At 41.8% G+C, this 16,728-nt stretch overlaps 1 protein-coding gene across 2 annotated transcripts in view; it reads left to right on the forward strand.

Moving 5' to 3' along the window:
- The window catches only part of LOC311020549 (C-terminal-binding protein 2-like), a 158,646-nt gene that overhangs the window by 33,186 nt on the left and 108,732 nt on the right, over nt 1–16,728 (forward strand). For both annotated transcript variants that reach the window (XM_084020641.1, XM_084020640.1), the window contains exons 4-11: nt 477–555; nt 2,544–2,620; nt 3,319–3,508; nt 4,325–4,390; nt 5,130–5,201; nt 5,788–5,957; nt 6,330–6,414; nt 9,218–9,366. In XM_084020641.1, the coding sequence (XP_083876767.1) occupies nt 477–555; nt 2,544–2,620; nt 3,319–3,508; nt 4,325–4,390; nt 5,130–5,201; nt 5,788–5,957; nt 6,330–6,414; nt 9,218–9,366 (888 nt within the window). The remainder of the gene's footprint in view (nt 1–476; nt 556–2,543; nt 2,621–3,318; nt 3,509–4,324; nt 4,391–5,129; nt 5,202–5,787; nt 5,958–6,329; nt 6,415–9,217; nt 9,367–16,728) is intronic.

A 16,728-nucleotide genomic window follows, 5' to 3' on the forward strand; every position in this document is an offset into this window, starting at 1 on the left:
TCTCTTTCTCATACATACATACTCAATCACGCAACCTGAGCTCATCCTGCCTGATGTCAGTGTGATTATGCAGCTGCAAAAGATGGGTGCTCATCCAATGCTTGGGGTGGGACTCACTACGTCCATCTGCTCGTGGCCCTAGGAGGAAAACCCACACACACACACTGACACATAGTTTAAAGTATGTCCACACACACACACACACACACACATAGACGTACATGCACTAAATAATTACCTCAGCATGGATTCTACTCAGTCATACTGAATGTCAGGGGATTCAAGGACACGTACAAATAACCCAAGTCTCTGCTCGCCTCAGAAAGCAAGCAACACTGAATCTGCATAAAAAGTCAACTCAGGCTTGACTTTTTTTCAAATACAGAGATTTTCGATTCAGATTCACTGTATTGAAAAAGTACCCGGGTGTTTGATGTATCTGTTTCTTTTTTTTTCTTTTTTTGCTCTCTTCTTAGGGGTCTTTTTGCAAGCCATTACACTGAGACACATTACCGAGAGGATGGAAGTGCAGTCACCGGTGCTCACAACTTCACGGTACGGTGGCACTCAAGTGCTTTTGACATTTATGGCCGAGTTGACGTGCAGCGGTGCTTCGCTGTCATGCTGTAAAAACTGACCTTTAAAACGTTCATGGAGACAGATGTTTTTTTACTCATAGAGGATAAATATTAGAGATAATATTCTCCACTGAATGTAATTTTGGATTGGAAATAGATAGTTTAACTGTTTCGATTGATTGTTTTTACCACTGCTATGTGGCCCAATGTGTTTGAAAGTCTTGTGCTGTTGCTGACTATCATCTATCCTGTGGCCTACTTGATGATAATCTGCATTTTCTGCTCAGCCAACATCAGGATTTTATTATGGAATCCCCTTTTAGCAGCTGATCTATTCCTGAGTCCTTTTTTACTTTCACTCCATGTTTATGCTAAAACAGATCTCTGCAACTAGACCAACGCTCAGTTAGAAGTCATTGTGGGAGAATTGATTCCTCAATATGTGATGAATGTATTTTTACTCAGAGCAAGGTAGAAAGAAGGTTTCCCTGCATGACGACATGAAAGCATTTTTAGCAGTCGGTTGTTTCTTTAAAAATCCTGTGATTTAAGCTTTGAAAGCATTCTCTCTCCTTGCTTATCGAGGCAGTTTGAATCTCACAGCTTCGGGGAGAAATGTTTGGTAATTGGTTAATGACTGACAAGTCTATTTTTCCCATTTACCACTGTCCTCCACCTTTAATCTTGAGTGGAGGGGATGATACAAGCATTGCATCAAGCTGTCAAATAGACTTCTGTATTGTCTTAGATAAGCTTTATGCAGCTGCATGCTTTCAGTACCTGCTGTCGTGGAATTTGGCAATCATCCATGTGGAATTTTAGAATGAATTGTGTACTGCTACAAGCATACAACTCAACCATTTTAGGGGAAATAACAGTAAAATTGGATGTTATGGGGTTAGCCCAGATATATTCCGTCGCTGTTCATTTTCGTGTAGCTCCAGGAAATGTAAAAATGAGCTTATGACTAAATATTTCACTTTGAATGCATTAAGCTACTATAAAAGTCACAGACACATGAGGATAACTACGGAAGACAATCACTTCTCCTGCCTGGTGTTTTCTTGTATAAAGGTGAGCTAATCTAGGTCAAGCATAGCCTGAGCACAGAGCCGTAGCTGCTCTATTCTTATACTTAATGTAATGAATCACAGTTCCATCACCACCTGGCTCAGTAAATTACACTGTCCTTGCCAAGCAGAAATCGTTGGAAATGACTGTTTTATGCAACAACAAAAAAATCTCGCTACAAAGTATTTCCTCCCGCAGTTCAATATTTGGGATGAGAAATGGTCTGCATATTGACTAATGACAGTTGATTTAAGAGGTCTGGAGTGCTGCTAGACACTAAATGGACGTCTGTATTCCCTCTTAACAAGAGACATTTCCTCTGCTCTTCTCCGGCTCACAACAGCGTTTTTCACTGTCGTCTTTAATCAGTTTATCCATGAGTGGAGCTTTCTTTGTTTGAAATGGTTTCATCTACAATACGTAACGTTTTTTTGTTTTGTTTTTTTTAATCATCGGAAATTCACTTTTTCAGTGCTTATGTGCATACTGTACATTTGGGTATCTGGAGCGCCTGCCAACCCACAAAATGTGAAATAAGCTTTGTTGTGAGCCGCCTAGATCAAAAAACGTGATTCAGCAAGCCATTCAGATTTGGCCCCCCTTCATGTCACATGCAGGTTATTTAGAATATACAGCTTCCGATTTGTGTATCTCCACCCATGACTTGAGAACTACCTTTATTTCAAATTAAAGGGGCAGACTGGGCAAGGGGTAGGGGTGAAACAAAGGGGGAATACAGGTATATTCAGCAGTATGAGACAAATCTATTGTTTTTCGTTTTACATTAAAACATAGAAACATGTTGTAGAAACCCAAAATATGTATTATAATAATAGGTATGATGAAGAATGAGCTTGCTACATGTCCTTTAAATGCACAACTGACCCTTTTTAGAATAACTGCTACTACCATGGGGAAGTGCAGGCGCATCCGAACTCTGATGTCACCCTCAGCACCTGCACAGGCCTTCGGTAAGAAACATTACCATCATTTTATATTCAAGTAGCATCTCCACACTGCCCTTTAAGTGCTATTTACCACTGCGATGTTTATATTTACGTAAGTCACTCTGCACAGCAGCCCATCGCTCTAAAGCCCCTTAAGCCCGCTCTCAGTAAGTTGGTGTGTTACTCACAGGAATAGGAGAAAATGTCACACCTCATTGACTTTGTATTCAGAACCATCCAGTAAAAATCGTTTTGGCAGTAATTGGCTACTTGCTGTTGCTAATGACCGACCACAATGTCATCTCCTGCTTAATTAAACAGCAAGAAAAGATTTTTGAATGCATAAAATGTTTAGTTTGCTATTTAAGCAATGCAATAACAGCTGATTAACAATTGATGGATATTATTGATCCAAATTGGGATTTTTTAACATGAAAACATATAAAGAAGGCTGATTTGGGTTGTCTAAAGAGTTCTAATGCTAACAAGTCAAATGTTTAGAAGTTGCGTGTGGCTTAATAAGAAGAAGAAGAAGAAGTAGAAAAAATAAAAATAAAACTTTTATAATTCTGCTTCAATCAAAGTTGGTTTGTGTAAAAATAAGTGCTACCTCAGTCGAAACGTATTCCATTAGAGAGAGACACATTCAGTCAAATTCTGCATTTGGGAGATTGGTTATGCTTTGAGGCTTTGTTTTCAGACTTGCGCTGCTGTCTCTGCAGAGGCTTCATCGTGATCGAGAGCAAGACATTTATCATCGAGCCAGTGTCGGGGCAAGACAACGGTGTCCACTTCATCTACCGAGTGGAAGAACTCCCACTCACCCCAGGAGCCTGCGGCCACGGCTTCAACATGTCCTCTATTGCCCCTGAATCCCACATCAAAAGCCCTTTTCAATCCTTCCACACGAGGGTGAGATTAGAATTATGTTTTTTTTATTGCAAAGCTTGAATTAAAGCCTTTGGATATCACAGTTGAAAGCTGTATTGCCATCAATATGAGAGGATGTTTAATTGTATTTAATTGTCAAACGTTTCTGAAGGGTAAGACTACCATTCACTTGATGAAAGATTAATGAGCGTTTGACCAAAGATCAGCAAACTGGCATGCAAACCAGATTGGATAAGTTCCTGCAGGGTGTTGCCATGGGCTTGACACTTTTACCTTCGCTTAGAGCCCAAATTCGAGGGCCCATGCAGGTTTGGCCAATGATTTGCATGGAGCAGGTGCAGCATCCATCTGCCACTATTCCCTAGCATTAAAACTCCATTTAAGTCAGGTTGTGAAACTTACCAATATACAGTACTTAATGACCCCTGAGTAATATCTAGGCGTTGCAATTTTGAAAGAGCATCAGTTTGGGGTGGCTGTGGCTCAGAGGCAGAATGGGTCATCCTCCAGTCAGACGATCGGCGGTTTGATCACTGGCTCCTCCGGTCTCCATGTCGAAATGTCCCCGGGCAAGTCACTGAACCCCAAATTGCTCCTGAAGGCTGTGCCATCGTCCACAGCAGTATGTTGCTCTGCTCCTGTCCTGATACTGTCTGTTTCTCCAAACTGAGGGCGTGCTTACCGCCATCAACTACGGAGAAGTACCTCATTCAGCCCCATTTTAAAACACCCCTTTAAACTATCCTTTTAACAGATGGGACACAACATAAGTGAGTTTTTTTTTTTTTGCAAATCCCAAAGCATTTCTAACATGCAGCATTTCTGTTTTTACTTCAGCATAAAAGGCATGCACAGAAGACAACAAAGTATGTGGAGCTGATCATTGTTGCAGACAACAGAGAGGTAATTCACCTACTTTGCACCTTGCTTCCATTCACAAATTAGTGTTTGAACAACAGAAAGCAACACACAGCAAAAACTTCATGTTATTAGCAGCACAAAAAAAGAAATCCTGGTATGCTGTAGTAACAGAGCAGGTCCCACTGGGGCTGCAGAATTAGGTCAGTGTGCAACACGAAGTGTGGTCTTGTGCCATAGGCTCCGTTTTGACAGGAAGTGCTGAACGCTTCCCAGCAGACAAGACAGGAAACAGGAAAAAGCCGTGTGGATATAGAAGAGTCAACCATAAGCACTGACAAGCTCATTGTGGAGTTTCCTCCTGGCAGCCCTCCGCTAATGCCCCTGACCTGAACGGAAAGGAAGGAAATGGGAGGTGGGGGGGGGGGCTTCAGATTTGAAGTCCAGCACCAAGGCAGGTGGATACACAGTAGGGTGGAATTAGTAGGTCTGACGTTGCTACTATTTGGATCTAAAGCGTTGCAGGCTGTCAGATCTGCCAGTATACCTGCTCCCAGTGACAGTGCCATTTGTCTCATTAACACTAGGAGATTTTTCTAGATCCAGATGGTCACAGCTTGACAAGCTGCCCGAACACTACCGGAAACATATTGCTTTTGTGGGTACCCTATGTTTCTGTCATGCTTTTTAGTTATGAGAAATGACTGAAGTATGGTATCATTCATGTCTTCATCGACACAACCAGTGCCGGGTGTCTACCACTGATTGCATTATTTGTTTTCAGTTTCAGAAACAGGGGAGAGACGTGGAGAAGGTGAAACAGAGACTGGCAGAGATAGCCAATTATGTGGACAAGGTAAAACAACCTCTCCCCCTTGCACAGCGGGGATAAATCACTTTTTAAAAATAGAAATATCACTGGCAGCAGGAAATAATGGGATGACTGTGTGATATATTAATGTCCTAATAAAACAGCTGCTTTTAGTACGTCCAGAACCCATGCTAAGGGTGGATCTATCTCTAGCTCCCGGGCTTACTTCGAGGTATGCTGCACACTGAATATGTGCAGGTGATTCTCCTGCTGGCCCCACCTGGAGTTCCTGCTTAGCCAGTAGACTTTAATTTATGATTATGTTGAATCTTCAATCACTTTTCTCAAGGAAAGTTTGACAAATATAAAATCCTCCATGAATCAAAAAAGTCATAAAAGAAAGACTCCCCAAGCTAGCACATTATGACCTGATTTTGGAAGAGTTGGGGAATATGCGTTTTGGCCCGCATGGGGATTTTTCGCTGCAATACTAACAGTGGCCACTGGGGGGAAATTGGGAGCAAGGTTGATATCTTATGAGGCAGCCATGATTCGGGGCTGCCATATTGAAACACCAATGATAAATGTATCTTAGCCTTTCTAGCCACACTGACTCTGTGCTTATCTGCAGTTCTACAGGGCCCTGAACATCCGGGTGGCCCTGGTGGGTCTGGAGGTGTGGAGTGACTCTGATAAATGTCCAATCACCCAGGATCCTTTCACCACCCTGCACGAGTTCCTCGACTGGAGGAAAGTCAAACTGCTGCCCCAGAAACCCCATGACAATGCTCAGCTCATAAGGTGATAACTGAGCCCAGATATTGTTACACACAGAAAGATGTCCTTAATGGCCTTAGTTGCTTATACTTTACAGTAGTGCAAATAACTTCCCAGATGATACCATGTATTTTTACACTGGTTTCCAACCTAGTCAGCCATGGTTTTCCATTAATTCCATTGTTTCTGCAAGTTGACTTTCATAACATAGTAGAAGAAACTAGGAACTAGGAAATTGCTCTGAATCTTATTGGAATACCAGCAGCAATATTAAAGTCATACTTTGTGGGTAACAAGCTTAAAAAATGCACAACAGCTGGTATAGTCCTGTAGATCTGAGCACTTTTCTCCTATAACATTTTTATCACCTCTCGACTCCACTTCTGTCCTCTGCAGCGGGGTTTACTTCCAGGGCACCACCATTGGCATGGCGCCCATTATGAGCATGTGCACAGCTGAGCAGTCTGGAGGCATCGTCATGGTGAGTGTAAAATCCCACCCCCTTCCTATGTATTACCAGATTGTGTCAGTGTGGACATTGTTCAGATTCAGCAGGCTAACTCAAAAGGTGTTCACTCTTCACTGGCAAGAAGTCATGCTTTTCAACATAAGAATATTCGTGCTGGTACTCAACTTTTATGGCCTCATCAATACCACAAACACCCATGTGCACAAAGGAATATGTAAAGATAAACTGCAGATACGCACTCCCTTCTAAGGTCGTTTGAAGTCCTGCTATCACTCAGTCGGGCTTTCCTGTGACATCGCTAAATGGCTTGGGTGGGCATGGAGGTAAATCAAAGGCCACGGCGTTTAATCAAAAGCACATTTCCATTTTTATTAGATGTGATAAATTGTTTACACCAGCTCTAACAGGCCTCACGTTGAATTTTTTTTTTTTTTACCCACAACTGTGCATCACCCCTGGTAGACTAAATTATTGCACATGGTAAATTAGCTGCCCGTTGGGCTCCTCCGCCTGGTGTAGCACTTGACACCCATTCCAAATCACAAAGTGGATATCAGCCCAATGCCATTACGCCCTAGCCCAGATGTGTAACTGCCATTAATAGATATGTTTTCTGCTTGCTGCGGTTAGGCATCTCCAGATGTTTGTCTTCCCCATTACTTACAGATGGCAGATGGTTTGGCCGGAGATCAAAGGGCCATGTAACCAGTTAGAGGGCGGCCAGATGAGATGAACCATTTCTCAAACACCACGTGTGTTAATCAGCCTCAACTCCTCAGCTTAAACGTCATACTGTAACTTATTTTTCCATTAATCTCAGTCTTTATATGAACATGGCTAGGTTTAAAACTGTATTTTTATATGGTATTATTTTTAGAGAGTTTCTACTTTCTCACATGGCTGGAAAATATATCAGAAAGACTATCTGAGCATTTCTTGTAACCAACACTATCAAATGCTCACCATCACAACAATGGCTTATGGCTGCCTGAAAGAAACTGACTGTGTCCCTTAAGAATTTCATCCATTTCTGCTGAATCTGATGTCCCACTTTTTGTGAGGAAGCACTCAACTATGAATTGCACACACACACACATTCTGATAAATATGACAGTAGCAGAGTGAAGTTTTCCCATCCGTCTTGTTAAAAGGTGGGGTGTAGCTCCCCTTGATGCTGCTCTTTAATCAGAGGAGAAAATAGCTGGGCTTGCCCTCAACTTTGACGCATGAACCTGCCTTCAAAGGAAGCATGTGATTTTCTCATGTCATTTCTCATGTAGAGAACATTTGAATACAGCAGTAAGATTTACAGTTGCTACGTGCGTGAGAGGTTGCACATTATTGTACAATACAGCATTCATTTAATTCAGCATTCATATGCCATAAGGCCGGAACATGCTGCACCACTTTACACAGGGGCTATTCATAGCCACGGATGTTTGTGTATGAAATGGATGAAGATCGTAGCTTCATATTCACATAACTGTATGTACATTCACAGATTCAGTTATTAATTAAAATGGATGGTCAGTATATGTAGTTGTTGTACCATTATATCATTTTGTACCTTTTTTTAATTACAACTTCTCAGAATAATTGACAGCATCCAAATGATGACACAAAATGATCATATCATCCCAAGTTGATTCCATCAGTAGTTCATAGGTGCTGTTATTGAGTCATTCATCTCCATCTCTTATATATTAGTGTATAGTATTTAGCAATAGTATACTGTTGATACTATTGCTTCTATTAATACCACCACTACTGTTAATGCTACCACTACTATACTACTACCAACACCAAATGCAGTTGGAACCCAACCCTGGGCTGCACGGGATTTCTGCCTAAAAGCCTATTAAGGCAGTTGTTTCTCGCCACTGTCGCTGTAACGCTTGCCCCTGGGTGATGTTGGGACTTTTTGGGAAATTATATTAACTCTGAAAATCATGAGCGTATTCCAGTCCTGCTCAATGTGTTAAGTGTCCTGAGATGACTTCTGTTGTGATAAACTTTAAATAAAATTGAATTGAAAATATATACAGGATTTTATTTCTTAGTCACACTCCAAACTTTCCACTATCACTGTCTACCTCTCAACCTGTGAAAAACTAGGTAAAACTGAAACTTTCACTCCCCTCTCGTCATTCCCCGTCTCTGGCTGCCTTGCGAAGGGCAGTTGTCTCACTTATCAATGCGGCAGTGAGACATACAGGGCTAGGTTTATGGAGCTTACTGCAGTAGCTGTCTCCACTAGCAGTGGGTATGATTGGGTCTGCAGGGGTAATGGAATGGCGTATTTATTCAGAACTCCATGAGGTGAATTACTAATAGGAAAGGGTGAGGTGGCAGATCGTTGTGTTACTCAACTCTTTTTGGGAATCTGCCACTTTAAAATTGTTTTCTTTTTCTGTGCACTTTTTACTCCAAGCTTACTCTAGTAATTGGGCTGTTAAATTTCTCAAAAGTTAAAGGTGAAATGTATGTAAAAGTACCATTTTAAATGCAATATTGTCGTGCTGCAGAAATGTCCTGGCTAAACCTCATATTCTTCACCCTTAAGATCTGTTTGGTACAGATCCCTGCAAAAATCACACCATAACCATTGAGAATTATGGTGTAAAAACGATCAGTCCATCTAATATCATATATTATCTCGCAATCGCAACATCAGTCTAAATAATTACATGAGACATTTTTTTTAAATCATTCAACCCTCATTCAAGTAATTTGTAGTGAACTTTGTTCACAGTCAAACATACAATTCCGTTTTTCACATGACAAGCACATTCTCACCTTCTGTGTCCCATTACAGGATCACTCCGAGAACCCACTGGGGGCAGCCGTGACTTTGGCGCACGAGCTCGGACACAACTTTGGGATGAACCATGACACCCCAGAGCGCGGCTGTGGCTGCAGGATGACCGTCGACCGTGGGGGCTGCATCATGACCCCCTCCACAGGGTGAGATTCTGATGATCCTTTTTCATGCAAAATGGTACCCATGTTGAGATTACAAGCTTCACGCTTGAGAATATGAATGTGACAGAAATGTTGATGCTGCTGTAATTTGTAGCAAAAGAGGTAATTGTTGTTGCTTTTAGCATTTCATCAATATATTAATTTGCTATTTAAAAGCTCAAACAAAAGGTTTTGGATGGGATTTAGGCTGTTTATCTCTGCTGGTATGCCATTAATTGAGTTCCATTAAACAATTACCCTTTAAAAGCATCGTTTCACACAGCTGCAGGATTCAAATGATCAGCTTAACTTTTTGGAATAAATTAAAATATTAATTACAGACTCCTCTCACCTTCAATTCACATTCAATAAAAGTTTGATTAAGCTCCACCAGTCAGCTCCACAGGTTGGATCGTTTTCATCTGTTAAATGACGCTCCATTGTTTGTGTTGTTGTGTGAGAGGAGGCTCAAACACAGAGACACACAGTTTGGCCCGAGACTAAAGCAGCTGCTCTAGCATTCTACTCATGTTGCCTGGGTTGCCGAGATAACACTGCTGCTGCAAGTGATGGACTCTGTGACTGTTGGTAAACAGCAGAGCAGATAAGGCCAACCCAGAGCGCAATACCAGATTTCACGTTTGGTCCCGTGCCAGTCTGGTTTGTGTGATGATGGATCCCGCAAGCCACATATGAATGTGGTCAGGCTGAATTCCACAACACTGTGAAGGAAGACAAAGAAGCAAAGACTGAAAGATAGTGACTGTTGTTATTTCAATATTTAATGTATGTTTTCAAAATACAAATCAAGGAAACTGCTCACACAAACCCGGCCACCACACACAAACCAGCATCAACCCTAGCTTACATCTGTCCCACATATTAATAATTGTGCACTTTAATGGTGGTTTGTCTAATTTAGACAAACCAGGAAAGATGTTGCAGGAAAGATAGCTAGATCAAGACTCTTCTACGGTCTGAAGCTTGAGTTTAGAGCAGTGAGTAGATACATTACGATCTGTAAAAAGACATTAAACACTTGTTTAATGTCAGTGTAACATCAGACAATGACCATAGGTGGTTTGTGAGTCCATCCTCAAAAATACCACGAAATCAAGAAAAAAAGACATCAATAATGTAACGTGCGATGTTCCAGAATTGTCCTAGAAAAAGTGGAATGAACTTTTATGACACAAATAGCAAAGAGAGGGGGAGGGGCTGTCAAAAACGGTGCTTGTTTTTTGGAGCCACTGGCAACAGTGAGCTCTTCCTGCTGTACTCGTGCCACAAAAATGTACTTTCGAGAAATAACCCCACCGGATTTATGCGGCGTACATGTCCACTTTACCTTAGCTCATCATATCTTTTGATGTCATGCGGAGAGTTTCGAAAAACACATTTATGATTTAAATGGGTGTATAGTCTTATGAAGCACAGTCACTTCAATCTCTGCTATGTAATTATGAGATCAAACACATAAGTGACCTTTCATTTTCCTCCATAATAAATTAGATAAATCCATACACAGCGGTAGGCTGACATTTTGCCTGACAATTTTAGCCGACTAGTATCAATACTTCCCTATTTCCAGTAATTATCGATGTTTAACTGTGCATTGACCGTTGCCCACTGCAGTCTGTATGTTTGTACTCAGTGATGATGATTTTAATGGAGCTCATTGATTTTTACGATGGTGTTGATCAGTAAAACAACCCTCGTCAAGTCAATTTTAATTATATAGCCTGACTCAGGGAGCATTACAGTCCGTACAGCACAGAACACTTCTCTGACCTTAGACCCTGGTTTTGGTTTAGAAACATATTCCCCAAATAAACGCTTCAACAGGCAAAAATGAATGAAACCTGTGGAAAGGCAACAGAAGAGGGATCCCTCTCACTGACAGACATGCAATAAATGTTATGTGTACAGAAGAACCAACATATGACAGTTACAATATAGACTGTCAAAATGACTAAAATGAGAGCTAGAATGTAAATATACATGAAGAATCTGGACGGGAAGATGATAGGGTAGTGACCATTTTATTGCACAAATCGATATCTCTTTCAGGTATTTGTTTTTGCTTTTACGTGCCATAACTTTACCATTTTGGTTGGCTAACTAGTGGTCAAAAATGTGTTCATACTGCTTTAAACTCAGGAATATGTTTATAACACGTGCTTCCCTTGTTTTGATGTTGAATATTAAGGGCGAGAAATCAACTGTGTTGAAAATGTTGTTGTTGATGATATCAGTCAGACTATGAGCCGCGGAGCTCATTTGAAGTGTGTCATGGTAGCATCTTGAGTTTCTGAGCCAGCTTGAAAGATGAAAAATATAACTCCCCAAGCTCAACCTCTACTTAGCCACTTATCTCCCAAATTGAATTTTCTGAACCATCCACCCCAAATTCACAGTAACCTGTTGACAAAACAAATCATTTTCACAAACGAATCCAGAGGTCATTTCCCCCAATTGCAGGTTTGGTTTCTTTTATATAGATGTATATAAGCATCTTCCTTTGACCCTCTGCCCAGATGCTTGCAGAATGTTAAACACATTGTTGTTAAGCAGCGTAGCTCGTTTGACTGTGTGCTTGGGATATTCCCAGTTTAGACTTGCTAATGGAAGCGAGGACAGGCTGCATCTAAATGACGTGATTATCAGTGACGCTGCCAGCTGCAATCAGGGCCAGGGTGCACACAGAGAGATCCGCAGAGAGGTGCTTCATGCCTGGATAGACAGGCGGGGCGAGGAAGCGGTGGTTGTATTTGTCTTTTATCTCCCTCAGTGGTATAGCAGTAAGAGAAACACAAAGAGGGATAGAGGCGAGGGGAGAGAAAACAGGAGAGAGATGACAATGAAGGAGTTGACTGGGTGCAGATGGACATCGGTGACAGGTGTGTGAGCCGTGACGGCTGGCCACAAGAGATTTGTGTCATAACAATGGGTGGAAATTTGCGGGACAGAGGTGAGGAACAGAGTTTGGAAGTAGGGATGTCTTTTAGAAGTTGTAATCATGGGACGTCAGGAGAGAGTACATACCTTTGCATGTTCCCTGGAAGAATGGTGACGCCCAGGAGGGAGCTGTGGCTGGACTTTCAGGCCAAGAGGTCAATTTTTTTGTCAACAGAATATAAAATAGAGTGCGAGTCCCATTATTTTCTAGTCGAAATGACACGGTGCAAGTGAGGTGAAATGGTACAAAGTTATCGGTGGACGTTCTGCCGAGGGGAGGAAGGTAGAAGCTAGTTAGCTTGCTGGTTGGCGGTAAATTGAGCTTTTCTTCCTGATGTTTAATCACCATAGGCTTCTGCCAGCGTTGCAGCCTAACATTTACCTAAAGGTCAGACATGTCTCTCCTGCTTAGCTTGGACTAAATGCACGTCAGCCTGTAGAGCAGTGGAGAGAGCTTGGTGTCAGTCAGAGAGCGTACAAACAGAAAAGCCCTTCACGGATCCCATGTGGCCGATGCGTCAACCGTTTCCTCCCCATCTGAAATCACTGGCCGCACGTGCTGAGATGATTAAACCGACGGGAATCATCTGTACTACACATATGGCTTTAAATTCCAGAAAAAGCTGCCTGCTGCACGAGAGACTCTATCTCTGCATGTCAGTACAGTGTTAGGGCTGGGGCAGATTTAGTTAACAGAAAGTCTGCATGACAAACTGGAGGAGTAGGGTTTGGAGGCAGGGGAGTGTGTTAGAAAGATGTAATCTCGGATATGTGGGATTCAGTGTTGTTGGATCCTGACCCTGGGGTGGGGGATCTCTGCTGCATTATAAAATCTGTTCCTTGTGAGCACGATAGAAATGTTTAATCTGTAGTACACCCTAAAATCACTCATTCCAGGCCAGTGTTTTAGTAATAAGTGGGTCTGTGAAATCACAGAGTATGAGCTTATTTAGATTGCTTGGTTGTGTATTAGTATGATGATATTTTTGTTGTTTCGTTTGTGACGTTGGAGTTGGACATCTGCTTAATTGGAGATGGTGAAAACAGGTGTTCATCATTGGCTCCTGTCAGCGCTGAGTGACTGTTAGGTGGAAAAAACAGTAAAACTGCTCTTTTCTGCAGGAGAGGCATTCATGTGCCTATTTCTATAGTCAGCAGTAACCCAAACGCATTCAAAAGCTTTGTTAGCAGCCGAGCTCACCTTGGGATAACCTGAGCAGATGGTATGTTCCAAGGCTGTGCATTTTTCTTCTTTGCTACGCATTGTTTTGTTGAAATTTTTCTTTCTTTTTTTCATGGATTCCTGCCTACGTTTTCTTCAGCATCCCATTTCAAGTTTTCAAAAACCTGTCCATTGTATGACAAGGACGGGTTCCAGTCATTATCATGAATGTAAAGGCTGTTTTACATGTACATGTGTGACACGATACACATTCCTGCCAGTGCTTTCACACTATTCCACTGACGTGCCAAGATATGCAGCAACACTCCAACAAAAAGAGGGAATAAGACACCTGCAAGGTAGTAAACATGGATGAAAACAATACCGGGGTTTTAAATACTTCTTTTAATCAGCTTTGCAAATGTTTTACGAGGTAAGAAATACATTAAACACATTTTTGAGAGCTAAAGGATAACAGCGGGGTAACACTGGACAAGGATAAAACCTTTTTTTTGTTTCCAGGAAAACTCCAAGGTGGCCCTTTAAACATTACTGATTGAAAATAACAATATTTAAAATGTTCTTTTAGACTTCCTGTAGATATGGCAGGTAAAAAAGCAGAGCAGATAAAGGGTTTTTTCCTTCTCTCTGTGTTTTGGCAGCTGCACCCACTAAGACAACTGCACATCAATAAGACAGCAGCACACATTTTCCCTCTGACAGTATCACAGATGTCTTAGGCTGTAAGACATTGATGAGATTACGATCGTTAACAGTGTGTTATTTTGCAGTGCGAATGACATATTTGCCTTTTGAACGGCTACCAACAGCCAGCAAGGATTGGACTAATTAGATTTTGTGTTACTGTTGTGCACAGCCAAATTAGTTCCACCCCAGCAAACTACACCTGGAGAGGGTGCAGGACTTTATGCTAATATTATCCAGGGAAACCTACACTCTCTGCTCGACTAATTTCCTGAACAGAGGAGCAGCAGTGTGGTCTCAGCTGTGATAATACCCTCGCTGTGGGTCTTTTGCAGACTGAGATCTGATGCTGATTTATGTTTCGTTCTGCGGATTTATCGAAAACTGTGAATTTTGTTGTTCATTTCTTTCGACTTAGGAATGACTTTTAAATGCAGTTTCTGCCGAGCTGAAGGTACAAAATTGAACTGCATCCATACATTCAAATAAAAATAAACGTTAAAGGCCCTGAAAGCAATGTTTTTCAATCGGCTTCTTGAGTGATGGGGTCCTACGTGGACACACAAATATCTGCCAAGGTGCGAACAGTTTTATGATATATTCCAGTTCATAGACAAGCCATTGTCTGACATGGACAAGACACAGTCCATGCTTCCACAGCCAGCATCTGCATTACAAGCAGTAGTTTAATATTAATATATATAGTGAACAGTAATTTAATATTGTCTTTTCCTGTTCATAATTTCTTTCCATCCTTCCCCTGAAAGCCACAGACATCCGGTCTTTGGCACAACAACAGTAGGAAAGCATTTGTGCTCTTCAGTATCCGGACTCCTTGCTCCTTTGGTGTATCTGCTCATTATCAGAAAGAGCTGTACAAAGCAGGGGTGACTGAGAAGCAGATATACCTGCAACATCTCTAGACATCCAGTTATGCTGATTATGCATCTGTTACCAGGATGGTGTGTTCCTAGCATATATCATTAGTATTTGACAATGTCTAACCAATAGGGGGGCTGCATAATATACTAGTGATAGTGGACATGTGTATTCTAATTATTAATTATTATAAGAAGATAAATCAGTCAGGAGTTATCCCAAAGCAAGGTTGTATACATAGCAATTAATCTGTTGATTTTAACATACATGTATCCACTGGATCGTGTTAATATAATAATACATACACTAATATTGATTGTTAATACTTTCTATGTGGGTGGAATTTGGTCCAAAGAAACCTGAGGTTTCTCAGTGAAGAAATCAACTTACAACCGCCTCAACTAACAAACCATTAAAGCCAGTTTCTTTACCCCACATACACATTCCGTGCTGGTTCCAGAGCATGCCTGTGTTTTGTTATAAGTGGCAGCCAAAGCTATTTACAGGGGGACTCGGTCTGTTCTGTGAAGTAGTTTGATCTGCATAGCCTGTTTAGGGGGCTACCAAAGCTCCTTTTCTGTGTGTTATGGTGGTTAAAAGACTCTTTACAAGTGGATTACGGGAGCAGACGGGGACAGACAGAAAAACAGGTAGATTTCCTTTGGTTAGCGAGAGATGAAAGCAAGCCAATGCTCAAAGGTGGACCTTCTGAGTGAAGTGGACGCAGCAGTTTCGACCAAGGATGTCTGTTAGTAGAGGACGTCTTTCTGTGTTCCGTGTTCTCTAGAAATCTATGCTCTTGAAAAGAAGAAAAAAAAAAAGCTAATTTCTTTCCCATTGAATGCCTCTACGGTTATCTCCAGTCCCCTCAGCTTCACTTTAGTCAGCTAACAGCAGTGAAATATCCGTGCAGTTGCAGCAGCCAAGTCCCCCTTAGGCAAAGGCAAAGCATCACACACACACACACACAAACCTCCATCTCTGTCCAACGCCAACATATTCTGTGTAATGTTGAATTTTCACAAATCTGCCCCGTCAAGCTGCGGGCTTTGCAGACGGTCTCCACGCCCTGTTATGTTTGAAGAGCCCAGTCAGTCTTGCTGCACGAGCACATGTATGACGCGTTTCTGTCTGAAGTGGAGCTTTCCAAGTGTCCGATGCCAGCTGCCTCTCTCTGTGCCACGTCTGCCAATCTTCAATGATAGCCGTTGCTCCCTGCCGCCGCACAGCCTCCTTTTTGAAGCGAGGCTATGTCCCCGTTGTGACTGTGTGAGCTGCGAGATACTGATTTTACACCCTAAAGCCTGCTTTTCTGTTTCAGTCCTTTTGTGAGGGCTGCGTTTGTTTGTTAGCTGGCATGAAGCACAAGGTCGAGGGCTGGTTTTGTTGCCATTGTGCACCGTGTTGTAGTCGTGTATGTCCTGCGGCTGTCATACTGCCAGTGGGTTTAGAGAGTCAAAGCACATCACAGGCCTGAGAGCAGGTAAAGCTCAGAGGCGGGTTGAGAGACGTTTGAATGCGGTACAGCGTACAAGTTGCATTGTTCATTCAGTGTGATACATTACTGCATAATAAACAACTGTGGTTATTCTGATGAAAGAGACACAAAACAACTAAATAGGAAGGCTTCACATCTCTTTGAAATCAATTAACGTCTCTTT

This window comes from Eutrigla gurnardus, assembly GCF_963514095.1.
Source record: "Eutrigla gurnardus genome assembly, chromosome: 11".
NCBI classification, from domain to species: Eukaryota; Metazoa; Chordata; class Actinopteri; order Perciformes; family Triglidae; genus Eutrigla; species Eutrigla gurnardus.